Source organism: Coturnix japonica, chromosome 25, assembly GCF_054131305.1.
Source record: "Coturnix japonica strain WE chromosome 25, WE-NBRP24, whole genome shotgun sequence".
NCBI lineage: Eukaryota > Metazoa > Chordata > Aves > Galliformes > Phasianidae > Coturnix > Coturnix japonica.
Window position 1 is genome coordinate 7,308,934 of NC_140687.1, and position 22,372 is coordinate 7,331,305.

The 22,372-nt window shown below is 45.6% G+C and overlaps 1 protein-coding gene, 1 long non-coding RNA gene and 1 pseudogene across 3 annotated transcripts; 1 reads left to right on the forward strand and 2 right to left on the reverse strand.

Moving 5' to 3' along the window:
- Window positions 1-872: 872 nt before the first annotated feature.
- On the reverse strand, window positions 873-9,764 carry LOC146756872 (solute carrier family 15 member 2-like). 2 transcript variants are annotated; one of them, XM_085523847.1, is made up of 5 exons: window positions 9,351-9,764; window positions 6,005-6,092; window positions 5,245-5,386; window positions 3,387-3,479; window positions 873-2,069 (listed from the first exon to the last, which is right to left on the reverse strand). In XM_085523847.1, the coding sequence occupies exons 1-5, from the start codon at window positions 9,480-9,482 to the stop codon at window positions 1,847-1,849; spliced, it is 678 nt and encodes a 225-aa protein (XP_085379973.1). In that variant the 5' UTR covers window positions 9,483-9,764; the 3' UTR covers window positions 873-1,846. The 2 variants fall into 2 exon arrangements, with proteins under 2 accessions (XP_085379973.1, XP_085379974.1); XM_085523848.1 differs by lacking the exon at window positions 9,351-9,764 and adding an exon at window positions 8,214-8,369.
- Window positions 9,765-14,964: 5,200 nt separating this feature from the next.
- On the forward strand, window positions 14,965-15,650 carry LOC146756873 (uncharacterized). Its single transcript, XR_014937186.1, has 2 exons — window positions 14,965-15,198; window positions 15,274-15,650. It is a non-coding gene; the product is annotated as an uncharacterized LOC146756873 (long non-coding RNA).
- A 2,699-nt stretch (window positions 15,651-18,349) lies between these two features.
- The window catches only part of LOC146756874 (uncharacterized), a 30,804-nt pseudogene continuing 26,781 nt past the window's right edge, over window positions 18,350-22,372 (reverse strand).

The window sequence follows — 22,372 nt, forward strand, 5'->3', positions numbered from 1 at the left end:
ACATAGCCATGAGCAGTTCAGGTTTTTCTCTGTAACTGAGTTGTGATGGTAAGTTTGGGATAATAATATCATGTGCCTGACTGGGATGCTGAGATTCATTAGCTGAAGTCTATAAAACACTCTGAAGATGTGGACAACCATATCTTCTCTCTGCAGAGCCTCCATGCAAACAGCAGAATGAAATGGCCTTGCAGGGAGAATATGTTCTGGGGGTGGAGGGACTGTGCTTCTTTTCTGATATCTTCTATATTGTAGCTTTGTTCCTGCATGGAGCAGACCTTGCTTATCATGACCTGTAACTGTATCCTGCCATTAACAATAATGGCAGTTCTGTTAGTTCTGTCTTCTTCCTTTCATGGCAAAGAAACTGTCCCCTCTTGCATAACTAAATGAGCTTGGACTCGTTAACGCTAAGCGAGGTCTCCTTCCAAGTCTGCTCCAGATAGCAAGTACCCTTTTTAGGGCTGCATGGCTGCTGAAGCAATTGGGCATGTCAGACATGTTATCATCCTGTAATTAGGTAGTAATTGAAAGATGCTGGATAAACATTATTAATCATTAATATTCATAGAAGTAGCACTTCTGCAAATGCTGCTGTAGCACCTGTTACAATTCTTGTGGGGGAACTATTGGCACTGCGACCTGAGATGCCCAAATGCTGGTACACGCACAGCACATCCCCAGAGCAGTGTGCTGCACTGCCAGCCAGAGTTGTGGTTACTGCCTTTGACTGCAGCATCCTCTAGAGCAGCCGGTCTGACTGGCAGCCCAGGATGCACACACCTGCAGAAGGATCTGCTTTTAAGTAATGAATCATAAGACTCATCACATTAGTATCGTATAACCGACGTGCAGAAAGACCGAGCCTTCTCCACATTTGAAAACAAGGATTTTAATTCATTGAATGCTAACTACATAGTGAAACGTTGCAAAAGGCAAACATAAAACTGCCCTACGGAGCTACCTTCACTGAGGCTGAGCAACTATCTGTAATCTGAATCTATCAGTGGCTTTTCTGACAGACCACTTGTTGAATGTCCTTGCTCAACACCTCCACTGACAGGGATTTCCATCTTCCAAAGGTCCCAGTCTTCTTCAGTAGTATATATATTTTCAGTATATTTCTGCATATTTTTGTCTAACACACAATCCTAAATAATTCTTATTGGATTTAAGCCTGCCTGTGGCCTCCTATGACTTATGATATACACAGTAATTGCTGAAGGTAGTACATTCAGACCCATTTCACTTCTTCGGGTGCTACCTTATCCCTGATTTAGCCTCTGGTTTGCATAATGGGGATTTGAGATTGGTGCATTACACAACATGAAGGCCAGTGCTAAAGTCCTTGTGATGGAGAATGAGAACATGAAGAAATTGGATAGAAATTTGCAGGATGCAATATAGAACTAAAAATAATCATTTTTCCAGCTCTCCAGAACTTCCTATTCTGGAATATCTATAAAACATTCTGACCACGCTGGGTATTAGAATTACCTTCAGAAGTCAATAATTTTCTATAGTTCTTACAACAGACCGGTCCCTATTTTGAGGGAAAATACCCAAGCAGAGAGGCTAGCAGTACAGTCTTCCTTTTTGTTTGCTGCATTGTGTTGCGGTGTGTTATAATCATGGTCGTTATGCTGGCTCAAAAACAGCAATCTTTCTACGCTGTACTACAGAGGACCTTCCAACTCTTCCAACACCCAATATTTGTATCATTTATTATTGTATGTATTATAATTTATCCTTTTTGATATCAATAGTGTTCTTTTGTCATTCTCCTTCTCTGAAGCATATTGATTCTTTCAGGTCTTGTGCAAACCATCCTACCTCACATCTTGTCCTAGCAAATCATTCCTATATATTTTCCTAGCAAACAGGCTCTACTACAACAGAATCTAAAAACATGAACACCCTCATAAGATACCCAGACACTGCAGAGTTTAGAAAAGAAAATAAATCTTACATGTTCCTCTTCAAACTGGTCCCCACCAAATGCAGAGATACAGGGCTTGATACCTCCCGTTCCAAGGGCGATCAAAAACAGACCCACCATAAACAGGACCCTTCATGCAAGAACAAAAACAACACCATTGCAGAACCCTTCCACTGCTTATGGGAACATTTTAGTGTCACCCAACTATAATTCCTCTCGTATCACTGTCTCTTGCACATTGCCAATGATGATGAGCCAGCTAACTGCAAATATATACACATATATATATATTTATCCTCATTTCTGCATTCAGAATCAGTCAACTGAACAAACAGTGTTTGTCATTTTCTTGCTTTTCGGAGGCCCACTGAATATACCAGACATCAAAGATCCAAGGGACTATTTTTCATTCATCTGAGAACAAAAGGCTGCAGAAATCAATTGTGAAAAGGAAAATTAAAACAAAACAAAAAGACCCTTTGCATATAAGGCTTCCAGTCTGGATAAGCAAAGCAATTCTGTTTGAAATAGGCTCTTGGGTGCTTTCTACCTCCCAGCGCTCCTCAAAATCCCATTGCTGGTCCAAAGGATTACTGATTATTTCTGGGTGGAACAGGAGTATCAGGACTGTCCAGATCTAGGACAAAAGAAAGCTGCTCCATCAACCAGATGTACTCCTGCCTGCATGCATGTATTTTCAGTGCCAGGTCCACCTTGGTAAAAACAGCACAGTGGCTTCAGAAATGCCAGCTGGAAAACTACTTTGACATTCCTATCAGTTCAGAGTCTAGAGGGCAAGAAGAGTAGTATCCTACAAGTTAGGTTGGATATCAGGAAAAACTTTTTTACTGGAAGGGTAGTTAAGCACTGGAATAGGCCCCCCAGGGAGGTGGTTGACTCACCATCCCTGGATGTGTTTAAAAACCATTTGGACGTGGTGCTCAGGGACATGATTTAGCAGAGTGTTGTTAGTGAGGGCAGTATGGTTAGGTTGCAGTTGGACTCAATGATCTTTAAGGTCTTTTCCAACCTGAGCAATCCTCTGATTCTAAGTAACACAGATAATTCCTCTGTCACACATAAAATAAATAAATAAATAAATAAATAAATAAATAAATAAAGTGTATTTAGGATTTAGTCTTCCCATGTACACAAAGGGACTTGCTGAGCTGGACAGATATAGCAATGAGAAAATGAGGAAGAAAGGAGTTTGTATGAGCAATTGAATGGAAGAGACCAAACTCCAGTAGCATAATGTAGCAGAGAGGCATGATCAGAAGTCCCTGTATCAAAGGGCTCAGTCCTGGTGACTGTTCCAAGCTTTTCCTGGTGAATTCACACTTCCCCTCCAAACTGCTGGCCCGATGGAGGTGAAACAAGTGACAGGAGTGGGTAAACCACCTACCATTGCAACCTACGAGAACATTCAGCTTCAGCTGCTACTTACACGTGAACTGCCTGGTTGCCAAGGGATGGAATTGCACCGACTGACTTTATCAGATGGCCAACCACATACACAATGGAGAGGTAGATGATAGTCCTACGAGCAAAGCGAACAGCAGTGACTGAAGGTGCTGTGTGATGTACAGTCTCTAAACAGAGTGTGCCTGTGTTTCCTGATATGAAAGGTCTATTTGGCTGATGCACAAGGAATAGTTTTGTCCATATCCCCAGTACTCCAGACAGCTATAACTTTCACGTCAACATTTTGCATGCTGGAAAAAGGAGATAGGCAAATGGGCTGAGATTAGGGAAGCATAGATGCTACTTTCTTTGGGGAGATTGCTGGGTAGAATAAGCTAAATGTTCTACACTGCAAATAGATGAGTACTCTTCAGGTCCAACTCAGTTTCCAGACTACTAATAACTGGCAGATTGTAGAATGCACTTAACTGTGCTGGAAGGAATCCATAGGGACTGCTGCACGCTTTCAACCCACCTGATTACTACAACCAAATTAGGAGTGTGGTTTTCCTGTTACAAGACTGAACTGAATCTCAAGCACCTCTGGAGGACTGAGCTCATCTATCTGCTTCCCACATCTTGGTGAGTGTGAGCAGGAAATCTGACCAGAAGGGTCAGGCTTTTGAGTACATTACATTGCTTCATTGTCTTCGAGATCAACACATTTATTTATTTATGTGCAGACAAAATGCTCAAAGCGAGAATGGAAGGACTTGTTAGGAAAGAGAATCTAGAAGAAGCCCCATGAGCTCCTCTAATCTGTTATCTTGTTCTTAGTATTGGTTTAGCTATTGCAGCAAAAACTACCATTTATAAAGACCAGGGGATTACTCCGGGAAAAACCTCTTGCCTAGTGCACAAAAGTTTGCCTAATGGTTTATTTTTTCACAACATTACGCTGCAAGATGGATATCCATCCTCAAACAGCAATGAGTATTCACAGACAACTAATGAAGTTAAAAAACAAGCCAACTTTGTGTATGTGTGTGTGTGTAGGTTTGTTTCACTCAAGAAAATGACTAAAATAAAGCACAAAGAAAAAAAGGAATAGTGATATCTCTTTAAGAGCTTTCTGCTACAAAGGCATATTGCAGCCATTTTTGTCCATGTAGAGACTCACACTGCCAGATGTGCTTAGACCTATAGGGAAGGGTTCAGCTGCACTTCATCACTAACAGCAAGACTCTTCAGGCAGAGAGCAGACAGTGCCAAGGAAAGAATGGCCTGTGTACAGCTGCTCACCACCACTCTGGGTCAGATGGTGGCCCTGCCTGCAAATTATCAGCCTAAGGGAAGAGTCCCTAATTTTCTCAGGGAGAGTTTAGCTGGTTTTGTATTAAGGGAGATGATTTGTCTGAGTCCAGGTTACTCTGGGATAAAAATGGTTGTGTTAATGCATTCCCTAAACTGAGAAAGCATATGTGAGTACAGCTAGTGACATTTCATCTGAAACTACTAGATCAAGAGGACAATACTGCTTCCTTACCACTTTGAATCTATCTCAGCAACAGAACTTGGCAAGCTGAGGGTTAACCACCCTGTATCTTAGTTTCCTCAAGGTTCATGGGGAAGGAGAGGGGAGGAATATTGTGATCTATGATTTAATTTATTGATTTGAATTGCATTGCCTATTGGTCATTGGGTGAAAGGGGAGCGTGTAACAGCATGAGCAAACACATTAGTTGTTCACCAGTTATCATAGAGAAGCTGTTAATATGTCAAAAGTGTGTCTTTGCTGCACCGTGAACTAGCTCAAAATCAGAAGCGCGGGCAGCACTGAATCTCATGCAGGCTGTACATTGCAGACAGATCCTGTCTGAATTAGAGAAATGTCTACTTACTTGTATTTCCCCAGCCATGAGTCTGCCACGATGGCTCCAATGACAGGTGTGAAATAACAGAGAGCAGAAAAGGCATGGTACACAGCAGTGGAGAGATTCTCATCCCAGTGGAAGAAGCTTATGAAATACAGCGTCAGGACAGCTAAAAGGAAGCAAGCAAACCACATCAGATAATTGATGTGCGTCTCTGTGGGTAAGCAGGAAGCTACATCACAGTGACAAGGAAAACAAGGACTTGCGTACCAGCTATGAGCACTGCTGTGGAAAGATCTGTGCTTTCAGATCTATTCCTCATAATCCCTGACACAGGAGAAGCTCAAATGAGGTATGTGAGTATCAGGCTTCCCCTGCTCATAAGCATTTGTGTTTAGCTGGAAAATATATTTTCTAGCTTATCACACCTGAACCTGTAGTTCTGTTTATGCATATTTTCTATTTGCAAATTAGGTGCCTATATGATTCAATTCAAAGACACGCAGAATGCACACAACTGAAAGGCATCACATGCTGGAAAAACTGGTTTGAGACCAAGAAAGATATAAAAAATTCAGACTGGAAGCAACACTGGAGGTCTCTAGTCCCAATTCGTGTTTAAAACAGGTCTAGCTTCAACATCAGGGTGTGCTGTTCATGTTTATATCCCAGAATACCAGTTTATTTTGAAAGACAACTGAGACCATATACAGCAGAACTCTGGAACGCCAGGCCATCATATACAGAAACACAAGGATCGGATAGTCTCTTCCCATGGGCCACATACCTCTCATGCCATAGTAGGAGAAGCGCTCACAGAACTCATTCACCACAATGAAGGCGATGCTCAGGGGGTAGTTGGAGCCACAGAGTTTCTACAGGAATTAAAGTAGAACATATCAGCTTATTGACAGTTTTCACCCCAGCAACACATCCACACAGCACCTGGGCAGCAGAGAGGAGTCCAGTCTGAAACCCAGGTGCTCAGTGCTGCCTGGCTAACCTGCAGGTTGGACTCAAAGGAGTAAGGAGGCCACACATCCATCTTGCTTTGGTTAGGGTTCCCTATGAACCCTCCTGGCAGGTGTGGACCCCATAAGGAACAGCAAAGGGACTCCAGAACTGCCAGCAGCCAACATCTTCTATGCCCTAAGCTCTAGAAACTTCTTTGGAAAGATTGTACTGCCTCTCTGCTGCAACATAACATCCCACTGAGACGCAAAATACACCTTCAGATGCATTTTTATCTATACTTCACACAGAGTTACTGCTCTCCCCTGAAACTGCTGCCTCCCCCAGCACCCAGAGAGCTGCTTCTTCCTCAGTGTCAACTGCCCTCAGTCTCTGCACCTCAGTTACACCAAACTGCATCACTGCATTTACTGCAGCAGAGCTTCAGCCACGGCAGCTATTTCATATCCCAAGAATGCTGGCAGAGCTATGGACAATTCAATTCATTAAACAAAAATCAAACAAAAGAGCTATGCACTTCTCAAACCTGTCTGAAATTGGCTACTTTTTTATTGACATCAACTTCACTCAAGCTAAAATCTGCTGTTTCCAAATGAAGTGCAAGGCACCTGAACAGCCAGGTCTTAGCGTGACCTTGTGCAGGCCCCCATCCCTCTACTACCCACGGTGGTCCCAGCTAAGCAGCTGGGAGCTGCTGGAAGCTGCTTATCTCCACTGCCTCCCACCAACGACAGCAAGATTTCACAGCTCTGCCAATTAGTGGGAGAGACAGGCTGGCCATACATGGGGTGAGGGACGGGGGTGTAATACTGTCATCTGCATTTACATCCAAAGTTTTAAACAACCGTGGTATGGTGAGATGAACTCTTCGTATGCATTTCTGTACCTTGTGTCAGAAGTAATGAATTCCTCTATTACTTCCCAGAGTCTCAAATGCAAACACAGATAAGAAGATAGATGTGTTTCTTGAGGTTTATTCCACCACGAGACTTGAGCTTATTTGGATTCCCAAAGCAATGCCTCCTAGGTTAGATGACTAGCTAATCATGGTGTCTCACTCAAGATTATACAAGGACCACAGAAGAGAAGAAACTGTTTGCTAAATAAAATAAAAACAAAAACAACACAACACTGTAACTAAACCCATTTCCATTCCCTAACCCAGTATCTGTGATATTTTTGTGATTTTTGAAATACTTTCCTCTCACTATTCATGGAATGCCTTGTTATTAAGAAACCCTTGGACTCTTGGGTTCACTTGAATAAAGATGTAATTATCCATTTCATTTATCGTTTGTGCTGAAGCTGTCATGCTCAGCATATGGCTACCAAGACAGAGTGCACAGAGGGTGCTCCCTTGGAAACTGGACCCAGGGCTCCTGCTTTTAGACCAGCCTGAAAAATGGCAGCATATAGAAGCTGCAAATGCACAAATGCACAATGCTCTCCCGCAACACGTTCTTAATATTATAGAGGAAAAGCCATAAGGAGGAAATAATGCTTCCTCTGGTTACTTTGTGGCATTTTTTGAACTTGGAAATAAAATGACATAACAGGGATATCTTTCTTCCACTCTTTCCCAGACCTCGTTGTCAGTACTCTGATAATTAATAGCATTTGATGCAGATACAGAGTGGGACTCCACAAAGCCAAGGCAGCCAGGTGTAGGGAAAGCTGCTGCCTGAAATCACTGCTCCGTGCACAAACCCTGCAGGATCTGTGTGCATCAGTAGGAGGTACAACGTGCCATGCTGTGACCTGTAGTGACAGAAACCCTGGCAGTGGCTCCTGCTCTGGGATGGGCACCTCCAACACATCAGTGTCTGCAAGCAGGAAAAGGGGAGCAAGAAGAGAGACTGTACAGCTAAACCTGCCCCAGTGCCTGAGCTAGCACCTTAAGTAACTGCTTACAAATGCTGAGCAAGGGACTTACAAGCAGGGACACTTTCGTCTGGCCTGGACGCTGTGAGACAGCATCAGCGCACACAGAAACACTCAGGTGCTCTCTCTGCTACATCACTGACCTGCATGGGGCCTGCCTGGACATCCAAAAGTGGGCAACCTTCATCCATGGGAAGAGCCAGCTGCAGTTTGCTCACTTTTGCAGAGGAGGACCTTGCTCAGCAGATAGCCCCAGCAAAAGCAAAGAGGCTAAACCTGGATTGACGATCACACAGCTACACTGCTGTGCTTAGCTAACCACTGTAAGCCTGGGATGTGCAGGATTATGGAGCTCTTAGAAATATTGTGGAAGTTGATAGATCTGTGTTTTCAAGAAGAAAAAAAAAAAAAAAAAGAGAGAGAGAGAGAGAGAGAGAAAATAAGGGATCCCTTAAAGTGCCAGTGGCAGAGTTGTTTGCTTTCACTTCTCTCTCTTGCTGATCAGCTGCAAAATAGGACTAAGATTAGTATTTCACATGAGCTCTGAATATCCAATAATTAATGCCTGCACAGTACTTAAAACAGTCAGCTAAATATCTAGCTTGCTTATGACATAACTGGCTGCAAGAGCAATTACTACCACACTGTCCTGTGAATCAAAGCACGTGCAAAACAAGCCTCTTTCTTACCAAAGCCAATATAGTGTACGGTATTTAGTGTCAAGCCCTCAGCTGGAACTAGCCTGAAAACCTACACAAACGCAAGAGCTGCAAGGTAAGCAAACAATGAATCTGGCTTAACTCACAGCCAAAGACGTAAAGCTGAGGCTCTGGGACACACATCAGTGGCCTGTCCAAAGTCCCCATCCCTCCTCCTGCTTAGCAGCACCTGGAAACCTGTCTCAATGGTCTCACCAAAGGAAGCAAACGCACAACCCAGCTCCCTCCTACCCATGCATGACAGCTCCCTGCAATTGACAGAAGGAAGTCCTTTCCCACAAGGAAAGGAGCATTCAGGAAAAAGGCAGCAATGCAAACCCTCACTTTTATTTTTCCCCAAGGATGCAGTTCATTTTTACACTTTAAGCTGCCCTTTGTCAACTTAATCAGGTTAGTGGAGGGAATTTTTGCATGGAGTTGTTAACGCTTACTTCAACCCTCTGCAAGAAAGGGTGTTTGTCTCTAGCCAGAGCACAAAGGAGGAAAGAACAGAGAGATCTTGCAATGTTTAGAGCAAGCTGAGCAGAAAGCATAGCAAAGTAAATGAGCTGTAACACTCACCGGAGATTTTTTCTGAACAGGGAAATCTCCTTTAGGGGGATCATCTCCTGCAGAAATAAAAGTGAACAAACTTTCCTTGGATTCGTTTCTCTGAAAAGTGTTCATCTCCCCTCTCGCCTCGTCTCCCACCATGCTCTGTGGCCGTGGTGAGTTGACTGGGAAGATTTCCAACCTCAGGCATGAAGTTTGATTCAGTTTGAGTTAACCCTAATTGAGCACATTTCTGCGGCCAGGGCAGAAAGGGGAGGGAGATGCCATAAAGAAAGACAACAGCAGAGCTCAGGAAGAGCTGGGGAGTGCAGCTTAAACCTTCTGCAGGTTGGGGCTGTGAGCACTTTGTAGCACAGACCTCCAGTTTGCTTGGCATGCTCCCAGCTGTCTTACACACATCAACCCAGCACAGCCCCGTATGCTGCACAGATGTGAGACGAATAAAAATCCAGGGTCCCAGAGACCTCTAGAGCCTGCTGATTTAGGAGAAAAGCATCAATCTGTCCTCCATTGTGGTAATGTCGGGTTCATTCCACAGGGGTCCCGCTCCACTGAAAAATCATGTTACTCCAAGTCATAACCACTGAAACACTCATCACCCTTAGACACTGGATGTCATAGGTGCCTGCACGGTATTAAGTCATTTCTTTGCTGTTCCAGGACCAGGGTACATTTCCACACCAACTCCCTGGAACATCCTTGACTTCCCCTATGGGGCAGTTTAATCCTGAGGGCACAGACAGCACCCAGAAGCAGCTTCAAATCCGCTGTAACATCTCCTTATATACAAAAGGCCACCTCTGGGATCCCTATGATGCAAATGCTTTCTATGCTGGGTAGGGAGCCCCCGGCTCCCAGCAGGCACCCACCCTGGTGTCCCTCCTCATTTGCCCTTCCCACGGGAATCCAGGGAGCTCCTTATCAGTACTCCCCAGCAATGCCTGCAGTTACAACAAAATTCACAGCCTTCCCATAAACCACCCTGAGTGGCTGCAGCTCTGTGGCATTTTGGGTGCAGTGCAGGGCTTTTTCTTCCCCTTCCATTTGGCTTCTTTAAAAGGCAAATATTCAAAGCAATTTCCCAAATATTCCTCCTGTTTCTTATCAGAAAAAGCACAGATCATACCCAGGATCTGCAGTTGGCACCAGTGTCTCCATAAACTCACCCCTAGCTCCAGCACCAAGTTGCTGCTAGTGCTGGGTATAATGGAGCCAGGTTTGCAGTTGACAAACCAGGAAAGAGGCATCTGCTCATACCACAGATCCTTAGCCTGTCTTCAGTTCTTGCTAACAAGACACAGAGAACATCTCTGTTAAGCCCATTTCACAGGCAAGAATGACTTTAAAGTATATTCAAGGCTAAGAGCAACACAAATAACAGATCATGTGCAAGTTGGTCCTGTCTCCTGCACACCAGGCCAGCATATACTCTTGAGTCCTGTCAATCTGACCCCTTACTGAAGGCAGCAGAAATATTTCCAAGCCAGCTGTTGGTCTCTCTTACTTGCCAAAGCATCTCCAGCCAAGCCTCAGTAGGAGCCTGCTGTGTTCTGCTATGCACAGATGAGCAGGACAAACACAGTGAAGTTTATTAAAGGATTACACAAAAGCAAGACAGGAGAGGTTTCAGCATCCCTCATGCAGGGCTCCCATGCTGATGCAATGTGATGCCTTAATATTATCTTCAGAATCCTGCAGCTATGCTTCCTTTGTGAGTACACAGACCTGTGCTTTACACCAGCTAAATGATTTTTCTAATACTAGCATGAATAAAAATATATGTATCAGTCAGTAGAATTAACATGCTGCTTGTCAAATACAGTGCAGAGATGTTTAGGCCATTATCTTCTGGAAGGTTTTCTCAGACAGAAAGGGGGGAAAAAAGAATAAAAATGTGTAGTAATAAATAGTTAAGTCAAAGCAAGCAGTGAGAATGAGTTAAGGAGAATATACGTGCAAGCAACTCAGATGCAAGTTGAATAGAACTTGATAGGAGACCTGTGTGGCTGGGATGAGAATTGGAAAGGAATTGTACCACAAATGGAAATAAGGTGACACTTCTGAAGATGAGTCTAAACAAACAGATCGAGTATGGAGCAATAGAGGCTGAAAAGCTAAGGCACAAAATGAATTATAGCTAGCAGGGGACACAAAAGGCAATAAGAAAAGGTGTTAGAAATGCTGTAAATACTGGAGAAAGAGGAAGGAAAATGAAAGTCTTATTGAAACTAGAAAACGAGCAAACAAAGGCTGATCGAGAGAAGCCAGGGAAGCTGTGTTCTTTTTGTATGTCTTCAACAAAAGAAAGAAGAAGCCACAATATACAATATTCAGATGCTTCAGTTGTGCTCAAATTGCTACAGCCTGATCAAATTCACTTCAAGGTGTGGATATTGTTTTTGAACCAACTTCCTTGTAAGAGTCCGAGGTAGCACAAGCTTCACCATTATCTTTAAAAAGGCAAGTGAGGCTTCATGTGAAATATCCATCCAGTGGGCAAACAGGAAATCCCTCTCACAATACTTTCTCACCAAACTGGGAAGGTAGAAAACATGCAGGTTCCCAACTTCTCCATGAGCAAAGAGAACAAAAGCACAGCCAGCAGGCTGCTTGCACTTGTGCCCAAAACTGGGATGGAGAATAGGGCATTAACTCAAAATTTTTATGTGGGAGATAACATCTTGTGGCTCTGGAATGAATAAGATGAAATTCAGGAATGGCTGCCAAATGCTACCCCCAGGAAAAATGACACAGAGATCAACTATTCTCTACCTTCATTAATAAGATGAGGAAAATAACTGACTTCAGTAAAGAAGATCTGGGGCCTCTTTTGTCCAAATTTCCCTCTTGCAAGGATGTGGGAGCACTGGCAGAAAGGTGGTGCAGTTGAGGCAGTCCTTGATGTTGGATATTTAAGATCATCTTAGGGACTGGCTGAATATGTCAGGCCCTGTTCCAGAGCTGGCAGACGAATCAGGTGCCCCTCTGATGTTCACTCTTCTGAATTTCCATGAAAAGCCTGTTCTAAACAACTTCAACTGGCAAGCAAGGACTGCTTTGCTTTATGTAAGATTTTTTCTGCATTGTTCTTCCTGCAAGCGGACAACCTGTAAGATGATCCACGCTTCAATGTAAAACTTGGCTACCAGATGCCTTGCATAGCTGTAAGTTTCCATGAATATATTAGTTTACAACTTCGAGTCAATCTTCTACATTTTTCAGATCCCTAAATCCACAGGAGGACAATCTGCATTTTCCTTTTGCATTTACAATTCTTAGATCCTCAGTACTTTATCCTGCAGTGCTGTACACATTAATCTGTTTATACTCAGCTCATCAATTCATTTATGTCTGCATTCATCTTGTTCAATTCCTTCTTGATTTTCAGCTCAGCCACACTGGTCTCTTTCTAATGAGTCTCATTTTGAATTCACACACACTGGTCATCCTTTAATAGTATTTTCACCATATCTTTGTTTCTCTCCTCTTTTCCTAAGAAAAAGTTACAGCTGTGCCAGGAGCACTTCAGGCTGTGGTCTGTCTTCAGATGGACAAGATGATCTCTCCAGATTCCTTTCTCCAGTTTCATAGTTTCGTGCGGGTTGGAAGGGACCTTAGAGATCATCGAGTCCAGCCCCCGGAAGATTCGAGCCTCTGTGTAGCAGAGCAGCACTTCTACCACTTGCGCCACAGGGGGGATTCGAACTCCGGGCCCCAGTGTTGCAAGGCGGCGTCTTTAACCACTGCGCCACCGGGGCACACAGTTCTTCCATTATAGAAAAGATCACACCTTAACTTATTTAGACAGACCAAGACTGGCTCCCAGTCACCTGCAGACTCATCCCAGAGTAATTTAAAAAAATAAACACAAATGTTTCACTTGATCAACCAAGAAAATATGCCACAAGTCTTCAGTCCTGCCTCCCTGTTCTACTCACTAGTCCTTAGGGACTCAAACTTGTAAAGGTATGTCAGTCAACAACACTAACAATATCAAGCACCTAAACTGTCTTTAAGTGCCTGTTAGCGGGTCACTAGTCAGCCTGTGCACATCAGGGAAACTTCTCATCACTCCTGGTGCCTTTTTGCCTTCAGTTTAGCAAAAGGAGTTTTAAGAAATTCTCTCACCAGCTTGGGCTTCCTTTGCAGTTTGCAGCTCACGGTCCTTCTCTGCCATTCCTTCTGCTCTGGGTGCACCAGGTGAGCACAGCTATGTAGTGCTTGAAGGTGAACCTTGTTGAGCAGTCCTGGCTCTCTCTCACCCTGTTAATGTTTCACTTCACAGCAGCAGTCCTTTGGTCGCCAATAAATAGTGATTTATTCACTACTTACTCAACAAGCAGAAAGGAGGAATGAGCACTATAGGCCATATAATGAAATAGAGATGAAAAGATAGAAAGAGAATTGTAAAAAGCTTTGTTTGGAAATGCTTGTGGCTTCTGTTACAAGACTGGAGGGAGGGGAAACACATCAGGAAAGGGCTTTCCCTTTCAAAGGACTTTTAAAGAGACTGTTACAGCACATAAAAATTAGGATATTTATCTTCACTTAGGGGAAATGTTCAGCAAAACACAGAATGAAGAAAACCCAGTGCAAACAAATACAACCATAAATGTAAACTCATTTCTAGGCTCTCAGGATGGGAACATCACAGAATCACTGCAAAAATTGGAAGCTGGCTCCAGAACAAGACTTGCAGTCTTTTGTAACCAAGCACTGATTAACAGCGAGTGCCAAGGAAGGATATACATTACTTTGAAAACCAGGAATCATTTAACTATTCAGGTTGTCAGTACAGAGAGAGCCTAAGTGACCTCTTGAATTCCTTTCCAACTATTTCCCCCTTGAGATTCCAAGTTGTATTTGATACTGCGAGGTCAGGCACTGTGCCCTGACTCCCAGCTGACCAGCTGCACCAGTTTGTGTAGGTTGAAGACAGAGGAAATGGACACTGAGGTGCTCCAGGCAATGCTGACCCACAAGCACATGTCCAATCCCTGGGACATTTGTATTCTCTGTCCTTCCTGCTTGGCCTTCATCTCCCTCCATAGCCATTTAAAGCATTTTAAGAATGCAACTCGTGTCTTAGAGGCAGTCCCTTATTAAAACAATACCTAGTTTTATTGTTCATACAGGTTTGTAAAGTCTGAGAAAAAGAAAAAAAAAGAAGAAGAAAATAAAAAGAAATTAAGAAAAGGAGAACCAAGATGGGTATTAAAGGGAACATTAGCTCATCTTCTAACACCCTACTTAGTGCTGTTTGAGATCGCTAAATTCTGAATGGCTTTCTTAATGCCCCTAATAATCAAGATGTGCTAGACTCTCACACACCCACCACCACAGCTGACTGGCTCTGGCATAACTCCAGCTCTTTGATTAAAACCTGGCACTAGAAGAATCCACAGGTTAACCCCATCCACTTGCCTGGGGCTGGATCTTCCATCCCCTTCATGGAGTGAGAAGGTGGGAGGTCTCTGCAGCTGGAAGAAAGATGGATGTGGTGTGGCAGAACTTTGAAAAAGCACTTGATGGCTGCTTGGCAAACATTTTCTCCCTGGTGGTACTGGTAGCAGGTTCTTAGTGCTGTAGGTCTCAGGGTGTTTCACTGTGCAGATGACACTATTTCCTCTTCAGAGATGGGCAAAAGAGGGGAAAAAAATGTCCTGATGAAGGCAGACTCCACTGAAAGCTCACAGGTGCCAGCTCAGCAGTCTATTCATCAAGCTGCCCTGCCTTTAGCGTTATCACAGCAAAGATTGAAAAACAATTGCATGCAGCATCTCAGCCATCTGTAGTCCATTCCAGCCTCTGGGACATATACTGCCTTGGGAACAGCCCTTTTCACACTGACAAAGTGGTAAGTCCCATACCATCTTCTATCCCTTTCCACGCTCAGCTGCTTGTACTCACTGTTTACTTGTTTCTCCTTCAGGAAGAGGCAGCTGGTAGCAAGAAACGCAGGAATCCTGCAACTCCTCCATCCCTCGCAGCCAGCTCTCAGGGATGCCCAGCACTGGGGGTCTGCTGGACAGCAAAGGAGGGTTCACAGCTCCTGGATGTGGCAGCAGGACACCGGGGTTCAGTTCTGATTCTGCTATATATCAGACACCTTGAGCTATCCTTAGCTCCACTGGCCATGAAATGAGAGACAAGCAGAACTAATCTCCCATACACACAAAGGAAACACTTTCATCCATTAATCTGGCCATACAACTAGGAGAATCTCAGGGCAGGCACTAATTGTAGTTTTTCCAGTTTTGTTTTTCATGCACCAACAATAAACAGCCTGATTGTTTCATTATCTGCAAACTTAATGCACTGCACAATTTCAAATCCTTGCCATTGCAGAGAGAGTACTCTCACCATCTCTCAGCACAGAGGATTTTTTTGGCTAGAGCTTAAGTTAGATTGCTGTTGCATAATCAGTGTTTCATTAGGGCAAGCTGCCAGGTCAGGGAACATGTAAATCCCTATAATATCTGTCCTGGTAGAAATCCTACTGATCTAATCCAGAGAGATCCCAGCTCTACATCAGTGGCCCCTACCAGATGCAAGCACAGATAGACACATCACAGCCTCCTGCATTCTAGGGACTGTCATTGCTATGAGATTTTAATCAGATCCTCCTGGACCAGCTCCCTCCATTGCCACACCCAGGGCCAGGCTGATCAGGGGCTCATCCAAGATTCATTAACTCTGGTTCCCCACATTTTTATAATGAGCTTGTGGTGCCATCCATTCTTTTCTGCCTCCCTCTGCAGTGACCACAGGGATCACTTTGTCGGATGGGGAAAGCCAGCAACTCCAGCAGGAAGAGCAGCTGAGTGGGTTTTCCCTGTATTAAACTCCAGAGGGAAAGACACAAAATTAGTGACTTTTCCTAAACACACAGTCTGAACTGACAGTCTGTAGCACAATTTCTTTTGTCCTGGCTATGCTGTGCACAAGGAAGTCTGCTCTCCACTGGCTCTTGGTGCAAATCCCCTCCGACTGCAGGGGAGAAAGGTTATACTCACATAAGAGAAGGAGTTCATAAGTTGCTCTTCTTCATACAAACAGCACTCCTGAGCAAAGACATGCTTTCCTCATGGACACAGGGAGCTGCAGAGCAGAGCTGAAGCTGCAAGGAAGCAGCCAGATGCACATCCCACCAGCAGGCAATGGTACATGGTATTTCTCCTGCACCTACAGCCTGGATGCTGCAAGTCATTGGGTTTGTGCAACTGCAGGCTCAGCATGAGTCTGGCTCCAACAGCAGGTGGTCTGATGAATCTATTTGAGGCTGCTTTCATTCGTCAGGCCACTATGGTCACCTCCTGGCCCCTCTGCTTTCCCAACCTGTTTCCAAGTAGTTCCTCATGCACTATAAGGATACAAACCCTCAACGGATTTCCTTTATCTTCCTGCAGTGTATTTGTTAGACGCTGATTGGGTCCTTCTTTGCATTTATTACTCACCAGCTGCCATTCCCACGTGCATCATTGTGGATGCCTAGCAGCTCCAAATGACAATATGGATTTCCACCACCTCTTACACCTGTGCTCATAGCTGATCTTTTGCTGTTCAGTATTCAGCTTTAGGTCTGTCCAAGAGCTTTTGCACAGCCTTCAGTAAACAGAGGAGACTACACTGGTATTCAGTGACAGAAATCCATTAGTGCCAATATTTGTTAGCTTTAATAAGGCCATGATGAAAAAAGCAGTCACCTTTTACATGGCCTTTGGCTATGCCTAGGATACAAGAGAAAATCTGGCAGTGCCAGTCCTATGAGATACAGAGGGCCACTCAGGAGGTTTGTAGTCAATTGACTTCAAAGAACCTCAGAGTGCTCAGCAACCCACAAGAAGAGCTTTGTTTATAAAAGCAAAAAAGACTCCAGTCTTCAAAAAGGGCAAGAAGGAAGACCCGGGTAATTACAGGCAAGTCAGCCTCACCTCTGTCCCAGGGAAGGTGATGGAACAGCTTGTTCTAGATGCCATCTCCAGACAACTGGGTGATATGGAGGCTATCAGGAGTACTCAGCATGGGTTCACCAAGGGGAGGTCGTGCTCGACCAACCTGGTTGCCTTTTATGAAGATGTCACTAGCTGGGTGGACAGGGGGAGGGCGGTAGATGTAGTCTACCTTGATTTCAGTAAGGCTTTTGATACTGTCCCCCATGACATCCTTATAAAGCTGAGGAAGTATGGGATAGATGAGTGGACAGTGAAGTGGGTTGAGAATTGGCTGACTGGCAGAGTGCAGAGGGTTGTCATTGCCGGTGCGGTGTCTGGCTGGAGGCGTGTAACTAGCAGCGTCCCCCTGGGGTCTGTACTGGGTCTGGTCTTGTTAAACATCATCAGCGACCTTGATGAGGGGATAGTGACCACCCTCAGCAAGTTTGCTGATTACACGAAGTTGGGAGGATTGGCTGACACGCCTGAAGGCTGTGCTGCCATTCAGCGAGACCTGGACAGGCTGGAGAGCTGGGCAGTAAGAAACCGGATGAGGTTTAGCAAAAGCAAGTGTAGAATCTTGCACCTAGGGAGGAATAATTACATGCACCGGTACAGGCTGGCGGAAGACCTGCTGGAGAGGAGCTCTGCTGAGAGGGACCTGGGCGTCCTGATGGATGACAGATTGACCATGAGCCAGCAGTGTGCCCTTGTAGCCAAAAAGGCCAATGACATCCTGGGGTGCATTAAAAAGAGTGTGTCCAGCAGGTCGAAGGAGGTGATCCTCCCCCTCTACTCTGCCCTATTAATGCCTCATCTGGAATATTGTGTCCAGTTCTGGGCTCCCCAGTACAAAAAAGACAGGGATCTCTTGGAGAGAGTCCAGCGGAGGGCCACGAAGATGGTGAAGGGCCTGGAGCATCTCCCCTATTAAGAAAGGAAATGCCTTGTCCAGAAGCAAGCAGTGGGCTGGAGAGGGCACCAAAACGAAACCCTGCTTGCACCTTTCCCTCTCCTCATTCCACATGCTGACATTTATTTTAAGAGCAAAAACAAGACTACAGTGAAGAAAGCTCCAGAACAACTCAGCTACTTTATTCACCCCCTTCTCTTTCCACTACAGAAGATTCTCAGAAAACCTCCAAGAGCCACGTTACTGCTCTGCTGACCCTTCTCTGGGATGCATCAGTGCGCCCAGAAATGACTGAGAGCAACACATACACACAGACACACAGCAGATCCCTACACAACCACTTCTCCACTAGGAAACAGCATCAAAAAGCAGCTGGTGGGAAGAGTAGAAGTGGCAAGCGGGCATGGTGAGAGAAGTGTTTTGGGCAGCAAGGAAAGGCCATCTGAAGCTCCTGGGTTAAGTCCCTTCTGCAGAGGGTGTCGGTGATGCCGTCTCCTTTGCAAACTCTTCCTGCATGGAGAGAAGCATTGGTCTCCCTCATCCCTGGGCTCTCCAGCATTTTGAGGGTCTCTCCTGCTGGGGGTTTTCCCATGAGAAATGAGGCACCAGCCCTGAGAGAAACTCTTCCTGCAGGAGATGCAGTCCTAGTAGCTACCTGTCCTGTGGACTGCAATGTTTAATGAGGACTGAGCTTTGCATGAAGTTCTTCTGGGAGTGTGAGGAGCTCTCTGCTAGGCACAAAGCCCTTCTCACACTCAAGGCTTCCTGCCATTTCAGCTCACTGGTGCAGACATTCTGGTAACACAGCAGATGGGATTCTCTGAGGGAGAGAAAAGACAAGTTCCCAGGCATCTCCCTGCATGCAGGCCTGGCCAAAATGTTCTAAAATGTCCGACAGAAGCTATGGTCTCTCTCCTGTGTGCATATGCTGGTGCAGCTTCAATTCAGAACTCCCTTTGAAGCTCTTACCACACTCAGGACACTCACAGGGTCTCTTTTTCCTGATGGATGCTCTGATGCAGTGTCAGCTCAGAACACCTTTTAATGCTCTTCCCACACTCAGGACACTTATAGGGTCGCTCTCCTGTGTGCATGCACTGGTGCATCTTCAATTCAGAACGCCTTTTGAAGCTCTTCTCACACTCAGAGCACTTATATGGTCTCTCTCCTGTGTGGACACGCTGGTGCATCTTCAGTTCAGAGCTGCTTTTGAAGCTCTTCCCACACTCAGAGCACTTATATGGTCTCTCTCCTGTATGGATGCGCTGGTGGTGCTTCAGATTAGAACTGCTTATGAAGCTCTTCTCACACTCAGAGCACTTATATGGTCTCTCTCCTGTGTGGACACGCTGGTGCATCTTCAATTCAGCACGCCTTTTGAAGCTCTTCTCACACTCAGGACACTTGCAGGGTCTCTCTCCTGTGTGGATGCGCTGGTGGAGCTTCAAATCAGAACTGCTTATGAAGCTCTTCTCACACTCAGAGCACTTATATGGTCTCTCTCCTGTGTGGACACGGTGGTGCATCTTCAATTCAGCACGCCTTTTGAAGCTCTTCTCACACTCAGGACACTTGCAGGGTCTCTCTCCTGTGTGGATGCGCTGGTGGAGCTTCAAATCAGAACTGCTTATGAAGCTCTTCCCACAATCAGAGCACTTGCAGGGTCTCTCTCCTGTGTGGATGCTCTGGTGGCGCTTCAAATCAGAACTGCTTATGAAGCTCTTCTCACACTCAGAGCACTTATATGGTCTCTCTCCTGTGTGGACACGCTGGTGGATGGTGAGGTGGGTTCTCCCTTTGAAGCTCTTCCCACACTCAGTGCACTTGCAGGGTCTCTCTCCTGTGTGAATGTGATGGTGGATGGTGAGGCTGGAACTGTTTTTGAAGCTCTTCCCACACTCAAGGCACTTATACGGTCGCTCTCCTGTGTGGACACGTTGATGTATTTTGAGGTTAGAACTATCCTTAAAGCTCTTCCCACACACAAGGCACTTATACGGTCGCTCTCCTGTGTGGACACGTTGGTGTATTTTGAGTTTAGAACTATCCTTAAAGCTCTTCCCACACACAAGGCACTTATACGGTCGCTCTCCTGTGTGGACACGTTGGTGTATTTTGAGTTTAGAACTATCCTTAAAGCTCTTCCCACACTCAAGGCACTTATACGGTCGCTCTCCTGTGTGGACACGTTGGTGTATTTTGAGTTTAGAAATAACTTTCAAGCTCTTCCCACGCTCAAGGCACTTGTACAGTCTCTCTCTTCTGTGGATACACTGGTGGGAAGTGAGGCTCCCACTGTCCCTAAAAGTCTTTCCACAGTCAGAGCACTCAAAGGCTCTCTCTCCTGTGTACATGCACTGCTGGCCAGTGGGGTGGAGTCTCCATTTCATGCTCTCTGCAGAATCACAGAACTCGTAATGCCTCTTTGCTGAGTGCGTGCACTGGTGGCTAGTGATGCTGGAATCCAGTTTAAAGCTTTTCTCACACTCAGTGCATGGATTCTGCTTTTTCATCTGGCACACATCCTTGCTCCTGGTTTCCTCAGGCTGCTTTGGACCTATGTTGGAGTCCACTGGGTTCCTCAGTGTCATTCCCAGACGCTTTCCCAGGGGCTTCTTGATGTGCTCACCCTGACCTTGCTGCAGGACTTCCTGGACATCCCTTCTGATTTCTTCCACAGAGATGCGATTCAGCTGCATTTCCGCTACACAATTTCTCTGCGGAACCTCCTTTGTATTTTTGATCCCATCAGCTGCTGGATGACAGAGGAAATGCAGCAATAGCACACGGTGCCCAAAATAAAACACAGGCAGAGAAGGCTCTTACAGCCCCAACATTCCCCTTCCCTCCACCACCTCACCTGGGCTGAGGTCTCCTGGCATGGCCTCAGGGCTACGCACATCTGGGATCCAGGGCTCTTCCCCTCGTTCAAGCAGGGAGATCAGCATGGGCTTGGGGGCTGGAAGTGGAGCTTCAGGGAGAGAAACAGGGAACAAGAGAGCATTTCCCTCATGCTGGCACAGTGCCTGTTCAACAGTTCCACTCTGTGCCCCTCCCCAAGGAGAAACCACCATTTAGGTCTAAATGACACTGTGCCTACAGCTTCCCTTGGAGCAAAGAATGTTTTGACATCTCTGAACATTGTGAAGGGATATTTTTTCTTTCAAATTAACTTTACAACAGCTTATTTGTTTTCTTACAGTCTACCAGTGGTCAAGGCATCAAAATGTTGATGGCAATTGCATGGAAAATCCTCAATTCCATAGCAGTAACCAGGGATTCATCTGTGAGTTGGAGCTGGTGGCACTAAGCAACACACAACACAAGGGCTGGTTTTCTCCCTCCTGGCTGATGCCTGCTTGCCAGCACTGACTCTGTGGCTTTGATCAGAGTGCCGTGCATACTAATCCCTACTGAAACTCATGCTTTTCAGTATCTCCTTTCTTGCTGGCACTGTGGTGTGAGTCAATATGTAGCTGCATGGTGTTTATTCAAGGCCCGGCTTGCAGAGGCTCATTCTGCACAGCCAAAGGTGCCCTAACGAGGAGGAAAGGCAAACAAGCTCTCACCCAGCGAGGCCACACACTGGTATGTCTCCAACATCACGTCCCGGTAGAGCTCTCGTTGCACAGGGTCCAGCAGCGCCCACTCCTCCCTGCTGAAATACACGGCCACCTCCTCAAAGCTCACGGGCTCCTGCAAGCAAAGAGGCTCCTTGCTGGGAACAGCCAAGGCCCAGGCAAGCAGCTCGCACAGGACAGAACCTCACACCCCAGCTGCTTTTCTGTCCCCAGCACACACACGCTGGCTGAGGGCACCTCCCTCTTCCCCTGCATTCACATCCCTGGCCCCTTGGCCTCTCCTGCCTGCTTCCCCAACCCCTACCTCAACTGGATGTGCTGCGGCCATTTGCTGCTCTCCTGCAGGCTGGGATGATCACGGCTGGAAGGCAGAAGTTGAACTGGAGCCTGCAGAGAGAAGAGAAATGGCAGGGGAGCTGTGAGGGAATGCAGCAGTCCCAGTCCCAGCTCAGCCCTTCTGCAGGGCACTGCCCAGCCTTGCAGAGGAAGACAATGAGCTGCAGCACAGGAAACAGTCTGGCTCAAAGAGATGAACCGTCACAAAGCTGTCTCAGACTGGGAGGCTGAAACAACTGGTAGCTGACACTTAGTTCAACAGCTGAG

Coding starts and splice junctions, on each gene's coding strand:
- LOC146756872 (XM_085523847.1), bottom strand. CDS start 9,482: ATGGTGGGAGACGAGGCGAGAGGGGAGATGAACACTTTTCAGAGAAAC. Junction 5,387..6,004: donor CTCCTACTATGGCATGAGAG/GTATGTGGCCCA, acceptor GCTTCCTTTTAG/CTGTCCTGACGCTGTATTTC. Junction 2,070..3,386: donor GGCAACCAGGCAGTTCACGT/GTAAGTAGCAGC, acceptor TCTTGCATGAAG/GGTCCTGTTTATGGTGGGTC.